The 19963-nt window shown below is 40.0% G+C and overlaps 1 protein-coding gene across 1 annotated transcript in view; it reads left to right on the plus strand.

The window, feature by feature from the left end:
- The first annotated feature begins 650 nt into the window (after window positions 1–650).
- fbxl3b (F-box and leucine-rich repeat protein 3b) overlaps window positions 651–19963 on the plus strand; it is a 33638-nt gene continuing 14325 nt past the window's right edge. The window contains 4 exon segments of the mRNA XM_062996784.1: window positions 651–1043; window positions 1150–1313; window positions 3351–3394; window positions 4991–5074. Coding sequence (XP_062852854.1) covers window positions 651–1043; window positions 1150–1313; window positions 3351–3394; window positions 4991–5074 — 685 coding nt within the window.

Below are 19963 nucleotides of genomic sequence, written 5' to 3' on the forward strand. Positions count from 1 at the left end.
TATTTAAACTCTGCTCAACAATCTGGTGAAAATCTCTGTTTACATGCATGCCACATCTTATCCGATCAGAAAAGACAAGCATGTGAGAGTACCACTTAGCTCACATGTTACTATGACTACGAGCATCACGTGAGTCCTCTCAGAGTAAGAACGGCAGCAGTATGTTACCTGAGCAATTGGACACAGGTGTTTACATGTCTTATTTTTATTATTTTTCTATTTAACTATTTGAATGATTAAAGGATTATATAAATGATTACCCACCTTGTTTAATCGGAAATTAATAGAATGGCGTCTATCGGACTAGTCTAATGCCAAGTTCACACTACACGACTTTCAAGTTGTTGAGATCGCTGTACAGTTCACACTACACAACTTGATCTCTTGTGATAGGGAGTCTTTTAAGTCATTGTGGTTTTTACACTACATGATTGATTGGCGATAGAGGGTCACACACTACACGATCTATCACAATGAGGAATCTCAGACGAGTGTATATGGTTTTGTGATACCATGTCCAAAAATGCACGCCAGAATGAAACGAGCGATCAAATGACATGTATGTATGTATGTTGACGTGTGTACTATACTGTAAGCCTTATTTGTAGTCCTGTTCTTGCAGTCTCATTCAACGTGCATTTTTTCCCAGAATGAAAAGAGGGCAGAAGAAAGGTGATCAGCAGGAGGATGGGGGAGACCCAAGCCCTGGGTTCCCTGAGACTTACAAGAAGCTTTGTCGAAATGACTTAGAAGAATCAGAACAGGACCAGGGAAGTTGCAACTCAGAGGGTGCATCAGAATGGGGCTGTCTGCCTCAGGATATTCTGCTGCAGATTTTTCAGTACTTGCCCCTGCTAGATTGAGCATTTGCTTTACAAGTGTGCAGGGGCTGGAATCAAGCTTTCCATATGCCTGAGCTCTGGAGATGCTTTGAGTTTGAGCTCAACCAGCCAGCCAGCTCCTACCTGAAGGCCACCCACCCTGATCTCATCAAGCAAATCATCAAGAGACACTCCAACCACCTGCAGTATGTCAGCTTTAAAGTAAGCAGAGGTTTTTATGTTCCCTATATTTGTTTGTAAGCCACTGGTTGTGTAGTGTCATTACATCTGACATTTAGCAAGAAATGTGTATATTTGTGGAAAATAGGTGGACAGTAGCACAGAGTCAGCAGAAGCGGCCTGTGATATCCTATCTCAGTTGGTCAACTGCTCGCTAAAAACCTTGGGGCTTATTTCCACAGCTCGACCCAGTTTTATGGAGTTGCCCAAGGTAAACGACATACACAACTGTACAGAAGGGTGTGTCGATAGGTGTAATTCAGGTTTAGCAAAATTTTCAGTACTTACAGGTAGTCACTAATAATACATTCATCTTCACAACTAAAATTCAATTAGATGTTACTTAAAAATGGTAAAATGGTAAACCACATTTTCAGAAAAGTTGGGTCATTTTGTAAAATGCAGTAAAAGAACAGTCTGTGATTTGATAATTTTCTTGAATATTTATTTGACTGGTAAAAGTAGAAAGAAAAGATTCTCCTTGTTTTCATTGATCAACTTCACTGTATTTTGTAAATATAAACACATTTAGAATTTGCTGCTTACAACACACTCAAACTTGGGACGGAGGCAAGTTTACCCTGTGTTTTATCAACTTTCTTATTGATAGGACTTGAATGGTTTGAGAACTGAGGACACTTATACTCCTTTTCCACTGACACGGAACCGGCTCCGTTCTGGCTCGCGGACTTGATTTTGAACTGGTTCCGTGTGTTTCCACCAAAAAAGAGGTTCCAGACAGCACGACAGTATACTTGGCTTTTCAGCGCGAACCGTGACGTCACCTGTGGGCGTGTCAAAGTGTAGAGGTTTGAGTGCTTTCACAAAGCTGGTAGACCGCTGCTGCGTTGTTTTCTTATGGATGCTGCACTTCCATCTTTTTAAAAAATTACCTGATTACATTTTGATCCAGTTTTTCACAGATATTTTCAAAGCACCTCAAAAGAGACGAACCGTGTGATATGACGTGGTCAAAGCGAAACAGAAAGTATGAATGCTTAACGTGAAAAATAAAGTGTAACATGGCTTGTACTAAAACAATGACAATGATTTTTGGCAGTACCGAGCACTTATAACCAGTAATAACAGAAAAAAGTTTAGTGTTACTATGTCGTACATTTAGTACATTCAGACATGTTACGCTTTTTTTATGTGAAGCTTTTTTGACTTTCCCGAGTAGCGGATTCAGAACCCTGAGCTGCATAACCACCACACGTGAAGTAAATCCAGCTAAACACGGATACATGTATTGTTTTTTAGGGTTTGTACATCTGTAACAACAGCACAAATGCTCACAGGTAGTCTACACGGTCCGCCATCATGTTGCTACTCTTTACTTTTGTTTTGTAACGCCCACCGTTGATGACGCATGCTTGCTTTTCAAAAAAACTCAGAAAGGTTCTTGGAGACCCGAACAGAACTGATTCAAGAACCAGGGTTCTTTTGGTGGAAAAGCGCTATAATTGGTCCACTTGAACATGTGGAATTTTTTTCCAGTAATTCCTGATATAAGAGCCCATGGTCATGATTCTCCTCTTCATTCTACATCATACATTTTCAATAGGTAACAGATTTGAACCGAAGGATGGCCACACACATTCTTTGTCTATGAAGCATTTCTGCTGTAGCACATACAGTATTAGGCCTGGCATCGTCTTGCTGAAATAATGGACACCCCCATACCATGAAAGACTTTTGCACCTTTCACTGATGACAGTCTAAAAATGGTCCTCTTCATCTTTGGCACAGAGAACTCGATCTCTGTTTTTCCCGAAAACAAACTGAACCATAGACACAACTGACCACATCACACGTGTCCTCTGTCTTTTGGACCATTTGAGATCGGTTCCAAATAACTCATGAGTGTTTTTTGCATAGAATTAATGTGAGTTTACGGTTGCATTTTTTTTTATTCAGTGGTGGAATGTGTTAAGTGGCAATGGTTTTCTGAAGTACTTCAAACACTTTTGTCACAGTAGCATCACTGTTTTTTAAGCAATGCCATCTGAGAGCTCAAAGGTCATGCACATTCAACAGTGGTTTCTGGCCTTGCCCTACCTGGACAATATTGTGAAAATATTCAGGGAATCAGGATAGACCCCAGTCCAGGTTGGGCAAAGCCAGAAACCACTGTTGAATGTGCATGACCTTTGAGCTCCTAGACGACATTGCATGAGTGTGAAATAGTGGATGGAGAAAGGCTAAATTATTTGCAAACTTGCATTAAGAAATATGTTTTTTTTTAACTGATTGGCAATTTAATCGTGAAGTTTGGCACAAAGTGGTGAGCCACAACCTGTCATTGCTTGTGAAAATGGTTCCTTTGGTGGATCCTCTTTTTATATCCAATCATAATTCCCTCATCTGTTACCAGTTCACCTGCTTACTGTGGGATGCTGTAACTGGAATATTCTATAAACTATTTCTATTTTGCCTCTGTCCCAAATTTTTGGAGTGTGTTTCAGGCATCAAATTCTACGTTGCTATTTATAAAATACAATAAAGTTCATCAGAAATTTTTTTTTTTCCACATATTTTCTTTTTACTTTTTCAGTTAAGATTAAAGAGAATTAACAAATGACATTTTTTGCAGTGCACATATGTTCACCACCCAATCTGATGGAGCTTGAGTGTATCAAGTGTATATGAAGAATGGGGGAAAACTACCCAAATCCAAGTGTGCAAAGGTTGTAAAAATGTATCCAGGAAGACTTTAATTTCTGCCAAAGGGTGTAAATTGAAAACGTTTTTATTTATTTCATTTCTTTTTCGTAGTGACATTCAGTAAAAATGACAAAATAAAATAAAAAAAACCCATTACACTGTTTTTACATTGCTTGCCCTTACTGAAAACAATACATGAGGATTTGCATTAAAAAATGCTGAATTTGTGTCAAAACTTGAAATGCAATCAATGGGCGGCTGTATTGCATTTTACTGTGTGCTGCTTTGAATGTGCATTGTATGTCAGCGAGAATTTGTAATAAAAATAAAAGTAATCACTGTCCAGTCACAATCCTCTACCTAATTTGGGGCATGGTTAAGAAACCAGACAGAAGTACTAGCTTGTAGCTGTAATTTAATCCAGAGAATAATTTAATTAGTAAAAGAGGAAATAAACAGTTTAAAATTCACATTTGGGGATGATTTATGTGTTTATCAAATCTGAGTGGCTTGTGGACAACATGGGACAGAACGCAGTAACAGCTATAAAATGGACAGCTCATTACAGGTTTAATTGATGGACACACTTATTCACACACATTCATTCTCTCACACACATTTCTCTCTCTCAAACACACTCACACCTACTCCCACGCACTTAACTTACACTCAGACTCACACACTCTACACACAACCATACACTGTTGCTTCTATATCAAAGTATGTTGTATATTCTTTTCCTCACTTCACATTTACTCAGTAATGTGTACTGGCCTACAGCACACTTGTTTTTGGTCCCGTCCTCTCATCTTTTCAGGTCCAAAAATGTGCCCTGTGTCTGTGATGTGTATTGTGTTGTTTGCACTTGTGTTCTGTGTTGCACCCTGGTCCTGGAGGAAGTTTTGTTTTAATGTGTACTTGTATATAGCTAAAACAAAGCGTTTTCAATCTTGAATCAGTTGAACTTTGCATGCACCATGTGTTTTAGTAATCTGTGATTGATTGGGATAAATTATGTCTGTACAGCCCCATTAACTACACCCCAAATTTGGTAAATGATTGTGAATAGATGGTGATTACTTTTCATTTTGTCACTGATTCTTCGCTGACTGAGACTGAAATACAATGCACATCTGAAGCAGCAATGCAATACAGCTGCATTTATTGCTGAGTTGATTGCATTTAAAGCAGATTTGTTTTCCGTTCTGACACAAATTCAGCAATTTGTTTTTTAATGCAAATTCTCATGTATTGTCAAACAATGACATCACTTAAAGTTCTTGTGGTCAACAACAGTGACACACTCAAGCTGCTGAAGATGAGTAGCTGCCCTCATGTCTCGCCTGCAGGTAAGTACACACACCAAGAGCATATTGTTGTGTGTTTTCAATTAGATTAGTAATAAAAGGCTTGGTATTCTTGGCATTTGATATGCTTTCATAATTGGGAGTTGTATTAATTCACTGCATCACTGATTTAGAAATATGCAGGCAGTCAAACAGCCAGGGCAAGTGCAGTAGCAGGACTCAAAAGACTAGAGATATCCTGCAAAATAATCTTACATGGCTGTGTTAATACATACCATTTAAAAAAGCCTTAAAATGTGATCCATACAGTGTGCCATTAATGGCAAGTTCACACTACACGATTTTTGGCCAGATTTCGCTCGGCGACTGGTCGGCGCTAGATTTGCCGGCTCGGGAGCAACTCGGCGTTCACTCTGCGATCGAAACTCGGCACTCAGTCGCTATGTGTGAACTATCCAACAACTCGATCCGACCGGCTCGCCGACCGGATTGAGATATCTAGCATGTCAGATATCTGATCTCAGTTGCACGTCTGGCAATGAGTGTTCTGTCGAACAGCCAATGAGAACGCAAGATACGGTGTGAGGGGAAATGCAGGAGAGGAGTGTAAACAGGTACATAATATAGACAGGGACATAATATAGTTTATATCAGAATACACCGGCACACACACAAGCTTTACAGTATTTCTGACTTGATCGTTCTCTACAAAACACCAACGTTGCATTGCAAAAATATTAATTAACCTCCAACTTACTATAGAACAATCCATACTGTTCGTGTTGCCAAATCCACTCAGATTCATTTATTTTTTCCTCCTTGATTTTACGCTGCACATCAGCGCACAAACACTTTGATCGCTCGCTACTTGTTGACGTGCATTTTTGGACATGGTATCATTAAACCCCTCATCACTTCTCGCGTTTGTTTGGGAGACCAGAGAAGCTCGCCTGTGATTCCAGTTGGTGATAGATCGTGTAGTGTGAAACCCCCCATCGCCGATCAGTCGTGTAGTGTGAAATATACACCGACTGAAAGACTCCCGAGTGCAAAAGATTCAGTCGTGTAGTGTGAACTGTACAGCAACCCGACAAATCAGAAAGTCGTGTAGTGTGAACTTGGCATAAAACACTGGTAATCTATTAAATTTACTGTAGGTGTTGTTAGGTTTTTAACATATCATTATTAAACATAAATTACATCCAGACCACATGGTCTATTGTTCAAAATGACGCCGTGACCCGGATCCCCGACTCATACCGAAGGGGGGAGGCGGAGCCCGGGGCTTTTTAGCACATTTCATTGGCTCCAACAGCAGCGGCGTAGGAGGAGCCTAGACTAGTTTTAAAAAAGGGATGGCGGGCTCAGATCGGCCTCTTTCTTACGTGGTGTGTCTAGACTGCAGGAGAAAAGGAGCGCCGGCCGGCTTAGATCTGATATATATTCACAGATTATTTTTTCACTTAATAAAGTGTTTTAAAGAGTACTTTCTGGACTTCCTTCGACTGCTTTCTTCAGGACCTTTTGAACAAAAGATTTATCCTAACAAATGGTAGCCAGAGGATGGTTCAAGAGGTCTGAGGATTGCATCAGAATTAATTCAGCTGACTGAGGTAAGACCAGGAATTCTGAAAAAATCTTTTGTACTCAGTACAGGCGCGCGCCTGCTTAATTTAAACAGACGTTCTCTGTATATATATTAGATGCATTTATTATTTAGTGTACTGAGTGTGAAAGTGAATCTCAGAATCCGTAAGTGTCTGATTAAATTACTAAAGTATCATTAGATAGTTTAAAACTGTGAATATATGTTGGAGCTAAAAATTTGTGTTTCCTGATATCTGAATTTGAACCAAACCGGTTAAAATAAATGTTAAGGGCGCCATTGTGTATGGAACACTATTGAAGGGAAAGGACGCTTGTCTGTTTCGGTAACGGAGCGAACCTAATTCGAGTGTAATAAATTCTAACGAATTCGTCTGTTTCGGTAACGGAATTCGGGTAATTTGATTATTAATCTCAAAGGAGTCTGACTGTTACGGAAACGAGACTCGGCTAGTTCGTCTGTTTCGGTAACGGAATTAGCCTTATTCGGTCGTTCTAAAATTCTAACTAGCCTGGCTGTTTCGGGAACGGGGCTGGAGTAATTTGATTACTTTAAATTCTAAATCAGGTTCGAAAAACAGTACATCAGGAGTTTTGTTTGTCAGTAAGTCTCTGTGTATGTTTGTCTGTGAAACCGTGTGCTGGATGTGCAACGTGGTTTCTTTTGTTGTCGGCGCCATTTTGTTTCTTGAGAACGCAGCGTGGCTTTCTGTCTGTACGCCATTTTGTCTTGGGAATGCAACGTGGTCTCCCGTCTATCCGCCATTTTGTTTCTTGAGAACGCAGCGTGTTTTTCTGTCTGTCCGCCATTTTGGCTTTCTGTCTGTCCGCCATTTTGTCTTGGGAATGCAACGTGGTCTCCCGTCTATCCGCCATTTTGTTTCTTGAAGAACGCAGCGTGGTTTTCTGTCTGTCCACCATTTTGGCTCTGGGAGAGCTGAGCGTGGTTTTCTGTCTGTCCACCATTTTGGCTCTGGGAGAGCTGAGCGTGGTTTTCTGTGTATCCGCCATTTTTGGCTCTATGTGCGCGGCTGGCCGCATCTCTTGTCCATCGGCCATCTTTGTCTTTGCACGCCTGGATTGGGTAAGTGCTGCAGTTAATTTTATAATCAACTTTATTTTTATAATCTTAAGGTAACTGAGTTAAGATGAAGTATTTATGGTACCTTATTAAGTGTGTTTTACTGTGGGTAGCGTCATACATCAGTGCATGATGACGTACGCCGCATACACGAATCCAGTGCTTAGTGTTACCGCTCTGATCACACTGGTTACAGTAACTAAGTAGTTTTTAAAGCATATTTCACAGACTGTAATTTAGCTTTTGCTTAAGTATGTTTTGTACATTTTGAATAGCATCTGTTACTGAGCAATATAAAAAGGGTAAAGAAATCGCGGCTGGGGAACTGCTGCAGTAAATTTTACGACGGGGAGTCGATTCGTTTGTCTCGGTTCCTTTTAAAGAGCCGTTTATTCGCATAACGACTTCCGGAAGAGTCGGTTCCTTTGTTTCGGCTAGAAGAGCCGGTTCATAGATTCGAATCATTTTGCGACACATCGCTAAGTGTTTATATAGTTTGAAAAAAAAAAAAGTTTTATGTCATTTGAAATTACGCATTACACATCCCTAACTGTTTTAATTGTTGTATCAACATGTTTCTTCTATTGCATTTGAGGTAAGGACAACGCTTCTTCTATTACATTTGAATTAAATACTACTGTTGAGATTTGTATCCACTCCTGTTCACATTACACAGAGGAGACCCCCTGCTGTTTACTCGGTGAGTACATTTTAAATGCGTTACTTTCTACTTTTTGCTTGAGTGGATTTTCAAAGTAGTAACTTTACTCGTAATTGAGTAAAGATTCATTAAGATTCATTAAGGTAATAGTACTTTTACTTGAATACAATCTTTCCACCTCTGATTAAGACGTGTTGATATATTAGATTATATGTTGTCAAAGCTTATGTTTATTTGAGAGTGAGGTCGTGTTTTTCACTGTGTACAAATGCTGAATACAAGTAAAAGGTAAAAGCTAATATGTTACTGTTTCTAAAATATTGTGTAGTTGTGAAGAGTGAGATTTCATAGCCCTATAAATCTTATGAGGTGTGATCATTTGTTTGCCTCTTGAATTAAATTGGAAATAATGCCTGAAGGTACCACTATTTCTGTACAAGACAGGGACTCTGATCCCTTCTGGATTTGTGCAGAATTTTCTTTGTCTTTGTCTGCTACAGAAATATCCGTAGTTATACTAAGTGATCTTGAGGGTTATACTTATCTAACTCGGTTAGTGCCAAATTATGTTCTATAACTGAAAGGAACACATCTCACGTATCAAGTTAATGATTGTATAAACACTACAGTGTACTTTTGTTTACAGGTCCAGCTAACACCAGACTTTGATTGAACTAACTTTAAAATTCTGTGCTTTCCAACAGGATAAACACATTTAGAAGGTTTATTTAATATTTTATTTTCAAGATTTGATTGTAAAATTTGAAAAAGGGGGGAGTATTATGGCAGGAATAAGAATTTATGTTTAAAATGCCGCTTTGTGTATTAAATCCTGTGATACATTGTGCTGGGGCAGCTGGACTGGCAGACCTACGTATATGCATGCAGATTCAGGGACGCCTGGCGAAGGAGCGGTGGTTGCTCATTGCACGGGATTCAGGTTATATCGGGCACAGACATGGACAGTTCAGTGTCTCTGGTTCGCCTCGCTGGCATGTCTTTGGACTGTGGGAGGAAACCGGAGCACCCGGGGAAAGCCCACACGACAACATGCGGGCTCCGCGGAGGGGGGACCTTCTTGCTGTGACGGTGTGCGACGGTACTACCCACTGAGCCACCGTGTCGCCCAACTAAGGTTAAAAACATAAGGAATAGGAAAAATGCATTGAAAAAATCAAAGCTCGGGTCTCAGGAGATTAAATATAATTGCTTACACGGACTCCGGTAAGATTCAATTTAATTGGTAATATTTTTTGGAAATTGTTAATGGGTAATTGGTAATATTTGATGCTTGTGTTGTATCCGATGAATCTTTTCTAGCTAATTGATCAGGTCAACTCACTCATTTTATACTATATAGTTTATTGAAGAAGTTAGATTGGTTCAATGTGGTGCAGTAAACCTTGTGGCAATACTATGCATGATCATAGATGAGTGCAATTTAAAGATTGAGGGAATAGTGAGAAGAAAATAACTTGTTAGGAGAGAAGTACATGAAGGGGGGTGACTGGAGACCCAGGTCATAGGTTTCACAGACACACAGCAACCCAGCGGGGGGTTGAGGCCATAAACTGCAGGCCCTGCATGAGTAAAGAGAAGTCTGATATTTAATCTACTGTGTATTGGCTGAGGATGGTGGACACTTATGCAGTACCAAAGATGATGTAAAAATTATGAATACCAGATCTTGCAGAGGTGTGTCATGGCTGTTGTTGCATTCTGATGTTTGAGTAAAGCAGTGTTCAAGAGGCATATGGGGTGCTGAGGTACAGAATGCCAAAGTAATGACATCATCAGACAAGAGGAAGGGAAAGCTGATGTGAGACTGGATGGAGACGTTATGCAGTGAAATCTCAAGACCGTGTGGGACAGTAGTGTGTTTTAATAGACATCCACCTGAAGATCTGAGTTCCATAATAAAAAGTGAGGGGTTCGGTAACATCTTATAGAGGTTTTGGATGTATTTTACAGTAAGGTTGGTAGTACTTTGCAGTGAGTTAACTAAATGGAACTGTTTAAGTAGAGTTTAATGTGATTCAAGAAAGCCAAGGTGGATCAAAGCGCTGGTGATGATGAGCATGAGGGATTGGCTGACTAGGAGCAGGAGATGGTCATGTGAGAGTCTGTTGGATTGTGGGAAATGGAGTCTGTATTGTTAGAAGCAGGAGGTGTGTTAGTACCAGTGACCAAAAGTTGGGGTAAAAATCTGAATGAATAAATAATATAAGTCAGGGGTTTGTAGGACTGATGGAAGTTGATATAGCAGAGCTGTTGTTATTTTAAGTATGACAGAGTAAATAATAAATAGTGGATTGGGGATTTGTATTGGAAAAAATGTGATTTAGAAAATTTGAAGGCTCTCTAGCATGCGACGATGATGAAGTAGAATAAGTGTAGAAAATGTTAGATGTAATGTGTATGCACCTTCTGCTCTGATCAGTTTGAACTGTTTGAAGGGGAATTTTATATAGCAGGAAGGGTTAATGCAGTATGAGAGACAAGTAATGAACTATATGTTTGTTTCCATAGGACCATTGTCGGTCGCTGTGATGTAATTGTTTGTTTCCAGGGGATCACTGTCGATTGCCCTGAAGTATATGTTTGTTTCCATAGGGCCATTGTCGGTCGCGGTGAAGTGATTGTTTGTTTCCATAGGGCCATTGTCGGTCGCGGTGAAGTATATGTTTGTTTCCATAGGGCCATTGTCGGTCGCGGTGAAGTAATTGTTTGTTTCCATAGGGCCATTGTCGGTTGCGGTGAAGTATATGTTTGTTTCCATAGGGCCATTGTCGGTCGCGGTGAAGTAATTGTTTGTTTCCAGGGGATCACTGTCGATTGCCCTGAAGTATATGTTTGTTTCCATAGGGCCATTGTCGGTCGTGGTGAAGTAATTGTTTGTTTCCAGTAGACACTGTTGTTGTACTGAGGTTTACGTTCTTTTGTCTGAGTTGTGTTTGGACAACCGAGTGAGTTGTGCCAGTGAATGTTAAAAGAATACTCGTATTCTTCGACTAGGCAGGAATTTTCTGTTCTAGGGTGTGTCTCGTTAAAACCAGTTTATCTTTGTCTTAATACGTGTTACAGATTTTGCTCGAAAGGTTGTTTAAAGCGGTCTAAAATGTCTAATTTAACACATAGGGAATTTATCCATGTCTCACCCACTAACTCAGGAACCAACTCCAACCAACATCAAAGCTTATAAAGACAATTACACCTGTTTCAGGAGCAACAAACCAGAACCGATAAACAGGGGACATTTTTCAGAAGGGATGTGTGTATGAATGGGTGTCTGTCCCTAAAACACTGAATGAACTGCCAAAGGCAGCTCACTTGCGGCCCTGACGCTAACCTTCCTTACTCGCCGGCGCCACATTGGTGTCAGAAGTGGGATCGTGGTGTTTGGGTGGCTCTGATAGTTTGGTGAGCCAATATGCCCGGTCTGTGCGAGTGCGCTAGCCCAGGTGGCTGTAGGGGCAGGGTGCCCGGTCCAGCAGTGGGTGGAAGAGCGACTCGGCAGTGTAATGGGGTGCGGTCCGGACATGGAGCCACCCAGTGGACGCTGGTGAGTGGGTCACCGGGACGGTTGACCATTAGGGAGGGGGCAGTGTAGCGTCGCCACTGGGTCTGGCACGGGCTTTACCCAGAAAGCCTTGCGGCAGTGGTGTCTAAGCTCACCGTGGCCGTGTATCCCGTTGTTGGGAGTGGGGTGGCTGCGGTGAGGGCTGGGTAAGTAGCTTATATGTTTGTCTGTTGTATGATTGTATGTGTGTATGAATGGGTTAAGTGGCTAGAAGGGATGTTTGGGCCATGGAAGGAAGTTATTGCAAGTTTGGTGATGTCAGCATGCGTGGGAACGGCAATTTTAGTGGTATGTGGTTGTTGTGTCCCATGTATCAGGGTGTTAATGGGAAGATTTGTAATAGATATAGTGAGTAGAGGAAGCAGAGGGGGGCAGGATCCACCAGTTATCCAGATGGTGTTGGCTGATTTGTCGAGATATCAGGTAGATGATGATGAGGAGGATACCCTTGAAGGTGAGCCGGAAGACCCACTTCGAGCAGTATAAGTGCTACTAACTCTGCTTAATTAAAGGTAAAACCGACCAGACAAGATGAGGAGAGAGGACCAGCACTACTAATCACACACCGTGATGAAGGAAGGAGACTGGGAAGGACTGGCAGAGGCAGACACTGAGGGGACTGGAAGACCCACTCCAAGGGACAGAAGTGGCACTAACTGGACCTGCCTACAGGGAACAACCCACAGCAGAAAAGCCCGACAAAACCGACTATGTGGAAGAAGAGTCCAGCGGAATCAACGGAGCGGAACAAGACGAGGGGGGAGAATTTAGTTAGACTAGGAGAAAAAAACATAAACATATAGTTCGCAGACACATAGACCATCTTTGAAAACACTAGTTAAGTGCAACACACATAGTTTAGCTGCAAAACGCAAGGGGTTAGTTCAGGATTGTTTACAATGTATATATGTTTGGTACTCTGCTATTTTTAGGAAATGTTTGTGCTGCTGTGGAAACAGGTAAGGCCGACAGGGGAGAATCCATAAGACATTAGGAGTCATGCAGAGACACAGGAGCTATGGGCCCCTTCTGAATATCTGCAGCTCTGTCTGGTGGAGGACAACCTGAACGGACTTCCTGTAGAAGCCACGCACCCATTGTTTTTATTTTATTTTTCTCGTGTTTGATTTCCTATTTTTTAAATTACTTTATTTTGATTTCCTGTTTTTATTATTTTTTGTTTGTTTGTTTGTTTCAGGGTTAGGAGCTGTTGCGATAGGTACGGTTCCTTTAGTTTAACTGGTAGCCTTTTTATTTTTAGAAACGTTTTATTGTATAAAATTCAGCCCAGTGGCCATGTAGTCAGAAGGGGTTAAATTGGGGGGTTGCTGACAGCTATCCTTATCTCCTGGGATCTAGAAACACCTAACCTATAGTTAAAAGTTATTGTGAAAGCATTAAGATGCTTTCAAGGTGGGATTGTTAGGTTTTTAACATATCATTATTAAACATAAATTACATCCAGACCACATGGTCTATTGTTCAAAATGACGCCGTGACCCGGATCCCCCCCCCCCCCCCCCCCTGACTCATACCGAAGGGGGGAGGCGGAGCCCGGGGCTTTTTAGCACATTTCATTGGCTCCAACAGCAGCGGCGTAGGAGGAGCCTAGACTAGTTTTAAAAAAGGGATGGCGGGCTCAGATCGGCCTCTTTCTTACGTGGTGTGTCTAGACTGCAGGAGAAAAGGAGCGCCGGCCGGCTTAGATCTGATATATATTCACAGATTATTTTTTCACTTAATAAAGTGTTTTAAAGAGTACTTTCTGGACTTCCTTCGACTGCTTTCTTCAGGACCTTTTGAACAAAAGATTTATCCTAACAGTGTGCAGGTTGGGAAAATCATAAATTGCTAAACAGTTAGGTGTAGTGTTTAATTGTATGTACTGTATATTCACATAGACATTGGTAAAATGTATGGAAAGGCATTTATGCAGAACTGTGTGAGCAAAAAACTGTACAAACAAACCTAGTATTTTGCATGAATAATTTAAAAGTTTTCCTGGAGGCAGGCAGATATATTACCTTAAATAGTACAGTGGTTGGTGAAATGGCAGTGATTATCACTTAAAAAAGGTTCTGTTCCAATTCCCCGATGGTTGTGCACTGAAATTAATAGAAAGCAGAATGTCTTTGGGTCTTTTTGTGTAAGATGTTTAACCTTCAGCTGATCACGGTACTCAGTATTGGTTCGCGAACTTGATTTTGAACCGGTTCCGCGTGTTTCCACAAAAAAAAAAAAAAAAAAAAGAGGTTCCAGACAGCGAACTAGCGTTCTAATCTGGCACCACAGAATACTGTTTTTCAGAGCGAACCGTGGGCGTGTCAAAAGTGTAGAGGTTTGGGTGCTTTGCTAAACCACTGTGCTGGTGTCTCGTATGGAGCTTGTCGCTGCATTTTTTATATTTTAAAAGTTCAAAAGTTTTAATCCAGTTTGCTGCTGATATTTTCAAAGCATCTTAAAGAAGATTACTTGTGTGATATGGCGTGGTAAACATGACCCAGGCAGTACCGAACACTGCTTAACGCGAAAAATAAAGTGTAACTGTTACGGCGGCGGTGAGGTGGAACTTCGGGGTTTTAGAACCAATGTGCAACAGTACACAAAAGAGAGCAGAGCCGGAATAAAGTTCAAAAGTGCAGTTTATTTACACAAGTGTTTGTGTGGGTGTGCGCAATAGTCCTTTCGGGAATCTGGTGCAGTGGCAGGCAAGTGGTGGCGATCCGGTGCGAGACGTCCGGGTGAGGCACACTGTGATTATCCGAGCCGGTGTTCTGTCTATTTATCCTACCCATCGATTTGTCCTACCGAGCATGCGCACATCAGTTTTTGACTCGATGCGGGGAACGCCTATAATTCTGTGCTACCTTTGCCTATTTTATTTCTTGTAGCGGTTAATAACGTGTGGTTTCGTTTTAATTCTTTAAAAAGTTTAAAGTTTAAGTGTATGTAATGCCTTATGTGACTTAAAAAAAAAAAAGCTATATAAAATATGCAAAGTGCTCAAATTAGCTGTACTTGATTGATTACAGTTGAATAACTGTTTATCTAATAACGCTGTGTGTTAATGTTTTATTTAACCATGGTAATTTGATAATATGTACGGTTAAGGTTGTGTAAAGTTTAAAGTTGAGTTTAAAGTTAATTACTGAGGGAATATGTTGAGCATTTATTACGTGTTTTATGTACTTAGCTATTGGTATGTGTAAAACTATTTTGTTGCTGCTCCCTTGTCAGTTCAGTTCTAATTATTTGAGATTAAGATATCCCTCATAGAGGGTTAGAATATTATTTACTACAAAATGTTTTGTATTTATATTACAGATCTGTAATATATATATACAGTATATATACTGTATATATATATATATATATATATATATATATATATATATATAGTATATATATATATATATATATATATATATATATATATATATATACACACACACACACACACACACACACACATACTGTATATATATACTGTATATATATATATATATATATACTGTATATATATATATATATATATATTATACACACTATATTGCCAAAAGAACTCGCTAGCCTGCCTTCACATGCATATGAACTTAAGTTCATCCTAAAAAACTTACCATATAGAAGCACTTTGTAGTTTTACAATTACTGACTGTAGTCCATCTCTTTCTCTACATGCTTTGTTGGCCTCTTTCATGCTGTTTTTCAATGGTCAGGACCCCCACAGAGCAGGTATTATTTAGGTGGTGGATCATTCTGACACTGACATGGTGGTGGTGTGTTAGTGTGTGTTGTGCTGGTATGAGTGGATCAGACACAGCAGTGCTGCTGGAGTTTTAAAATACCGTGTCCACTCACTGTCCACTCTATTAGACACTCCTACCTAGTTGGTCCACCTTGTAGATGTAAAGTCAGAGATGATCGCTCATCTATTGCTGCTGTTTGAGTCTGGGATCTTCTAGACCTTCATCAGTGGTCACAGGATGCTGCCAACGGGGCGCTGTTGGCTGGATGTTTTTGGTTGTTGGACGATTATCAGTCCAGCAGTGACAGTGAGGTGTTTAAAAACTCCAACAGCGCTGCTGTGTCCGATCCACTCATACCAGCACAACACACACTAACACACCACCACCATGTCAGTGTCACTGCAGTGCTGAGAATGATCCACCACCCAAATAATACCTGCTCTGTGGTGGTCCAGAACAGGGTGAAAGCAGGTTAAAAAGTATGTAGAGAAACATATGGACTACAGTCAGTAATTGTAGAACTAAAAAGTGCTTCTACATGGTAAGTTTTTCAGGATGAACTCAAGTTCATATGCATGTATAAATAACAGCTGGAGGTGTTATTGTTATTGAACATTTTAAACTAGTTAGAATTTGCTAAACCAGTTTGTAACTTTTGCCAATGTCTCCATCAATTAATAGGAATTATGAAGCCAAGGCAACTTCATGACAGCAGGGCTGAATGGTGATTTACGACAATGCAAAGGATTACTGATTACTGCATAAGTTGCTCCATGCTGCAAGACAGAGCTGACAAGAGCATGATTGAAATTGTAAATATTTAGAGCAGCTATATTATACAGATTTCATCTTATTTTACCTTTATTATTAAAAAGTCAACATTATTTACTGATTTGTACAGCATTGTTACCTGTTTTTCTCGGGTGCAGTGTGACAGTAGATGGGTACATTTTAATGTGCAGAATTTACACCCGAACTACATATGTAAAAAATGTAGACATTAATCCTCCAGAGACTCAGGATGTGTTGTTGTTGTTGTTAATAAACTAGTTTAACAATTACACAATTATTTGAGATGTATGGGCCACATAGTGGCTCAGTGGGTAGCATTGTCGATTCACAGCAAGAAGGTCCTGGGCTCGATTTACAGGTGTGTTCTTTCTTTGTGGAGTTTGCATGTTCTCCCATGTCTATGTGGGTTTTTTTTCCGGGTGCTCCGGTTTTCCCCACAGTCCAAAGACATGCAAGTGATGTGAATTGGAGATACAAAATTGTCTATGACTGTGTTTGATATTAAACTTGTGAATTGATAAATCTTGTGTAATGAATAACTACCGTTCCTGTCATGAATGTAATCAACATGATGTTAAAATCCTAATAAAAAAAAATTGAGATATATGTCTGAGACAGGTCAATGAATCAAGTGTGCTACCCATCGTTTTTAATAATATATAGACCTATCGAGATGTGCTACCACTAATTATAATAATATATAGAGCTATCGAGCTGTGCTACCTATAGTTTATAATAATATATAGAGCTATCGAGATGTGCTACCACTAATTATAATAATATATAGACCTATCGAGATGTGCTACCACTAATTATAATAATATATAGACCTATCGAGATGTGCTACCACTAGTTATAATACGATATAGACCTATCGAGATGTGCTACCTATAGTTTATAATAATATACAGACCTATCGAAATGTGCTACCACTAATTATAATAATATACAGACCTATCGAGATGTGCTACCTATAGTTTATAATAAGATACAGACCTATCGAGATGTACTACCACTAATTATAATAATATATAGACCTATCGAGATGTGCTACCTATAGTTTATAATAAGATACAGACCTATCGAGATGTGCTACCTATAGTTTATAATAAGATACAGACCTATCGAGATGTGCTACCACTAATTATAATAATATACAGACCTATCGAGATGTGCTACCCAGCTAACACAGAACGTTCCTGTAACATTAGATTTTGGTTCCCCTATGGTTATTTTTAGGGAACCATCCCATAACGTTATGGGAACGTTCTATTTTCGTTAAAAAAATTAGCGCTGTTCCCGGAACGTTCCGGGAACTATGAAACCTAACGTTCTCTCATGTTTTTATGAAAACTAACAGAGAACGTTATCTAAAAGTTGCCTTAAGGTTTTCTTTCTTATGTGTTTAAAGTAACGTTCCAGTAACGTTCCCGGAAGGTTTTCTTATGATCTTTAAAGTTTTTTGGTAGGAACTTACCAAAAAAACAGCCTTTTGCTTGGGACGGTCCATGTAGATCAACCTTTACTTACAAGTACCAACTATAAAACTATGAAACCTAACGTTCTCTCATGGTTTTATGAGAACTAACAGAGAACGTTAGGTAAAGCTTGTATAAGGTTTTATTTCTTATGTGTATAAAGTATCATTCCAGTAACGTTCCCGGAAGGTTTCTAAGTTAACCCAGCTAGCACAATCATCTGGCCCAGTTCCCACTTTTCTATCGGCACAGTCGGCCGAGTGTCAGAATCGGCCAGAATCAATGTAGTCAGATCCGGCCCAGTTGTTACCACAGCTGGGTTTGGCTGGTGCTCGTAGAAACGCGTGCGCGCCGACGCTGGTTGTCCGGCTGTGGCCCAGCGTCCAGTCTCTGATTCAGCGGCGGCAGAACGAGCGTCACCATAGCAACAGTGCGACGCGAGCCGTTGAAGAAGAGGAATCGTTCGTTCGTGTGAGGTAAATAAACATTTAATCTTAACAACTTTTTACTTAGTAAAATGTAAGCAGAAAGTATATTAATGAGTTTTGGATTAAGATAGAGAACAATTTGGAAATGGAAACTGTTTATGGTAATGTTATCTAGTGAGTTTCAGGTTAACTGGTAGTCTGAACTGAAACACTTCAGGTAACGTTAGCTAAAAGGCTAACAGTTTCTAGCATTAGACAACAGCTGCTAAATAATTAAAGTTCATTGAATACTGTGGATAACGTAAACCTAAAAGCTACAATAAGCAACAGGAACAACAACAACAATAATAGTAATACAATAATAAGCAACAGACGACCTACCATCTCTGACTACATCCACAAGGTGGACCAACAAAGCAGGTGTGTATAATTTAAGAGTGGACAGTGAGTGGACACGGTATTTGAAAACTCCAGCAGCGATGCTGTGTCTGATCCAGTCATATAAGCACAACACACAGTAACACACCACCAACCACGTCAGTGTCACTGCAGTGCTGAGAATGATCCACCACCTAAATAATACCTGCTCTGAGGTGGTCATGTGGAGGTCCTGACTATTGAAGAATAAGGTAAAAGGGGGCTAACAAAGTATGCAGAGTAACTGATGGACGACAGTGGAACTGTAGAGCTACAAAGTGCACCTATAGATAGATAACTTTATTAATCCCATAGGGAAAGTCAGTAAATGGTAAGTAAACTATATGGTTAGTGGAGCTGATAGAAAAAGAGTATACATACAAAGAGGTGGTTTTAATGTTATGGCTGATCGTATATAATTTTATAACCCAAAGATTGTCCCTTGTATTTTTTGTAGATATTCAAGTGTCCACTACCATCACTGAGCCACATTTGCTTATTCACCTCTCATACATGAGTAAAAACTATGAACACTACTCTGCAGCATCTAACAGCCGGTGTAGATCATCAGCCAAGGTCACAAGATCCAGCAAGAAGGTTCTGGGTTCGATCCCCAGGTGGGGCGGTCTGGGTCATTTCTGTGTTGTTTGCATGTTCTCCCCATGTCCGCGTAGGTTTCATCCGGGTGCTCCGGCTCCCTCCCACAGTCCAAAGACATGCAAGTGAGGTGAATTGGAGACACTAAATTGTTCATGACTGTGTTTGATATAACCTTGAGAACTGATGAATCTTGTGTTATGAGTAACTACCGTTCCTGTCATGAATGTAACCAAAGTGTAAAACATGAGGTTAAAATCCTAATAAACAAACAAACAGTACTTCTTTATATTGTATATATATATACAGTATATATACAGTGTATCACAAAAGTGAGTACACCCCTCACATTTCTGCAAATATTTTATTATATCTTTTCATGGGACAACACTATAGACATGAAACTTAGATATAATTTAGAGTAGTCAGTGTACAGCTTGTATAGCAGTGTAGATTTACTGTCTTCTGAAAATAACTCAACACACAGCCATTAATGTCTAAATAGCTGGCAACATAAGTGAATACACCCCACAGTGAACATGTCCA

Source organism: Trichomycterus rosablanca, chromosome 6, assembly GCF_030014385.1.
Source record: "Trichomycterus rosablanca isolate fTriRos1 chromosome 6, fTriRos1.hap1, whole genome shotgun sequence".
Taxonomy (NCBI): Eukaryota; Metazoa; Chordata; class Actinopteri; order Siluriformes; family Trichomycteridae; genus Trichomycterus; species Trichomycterus rosablanca.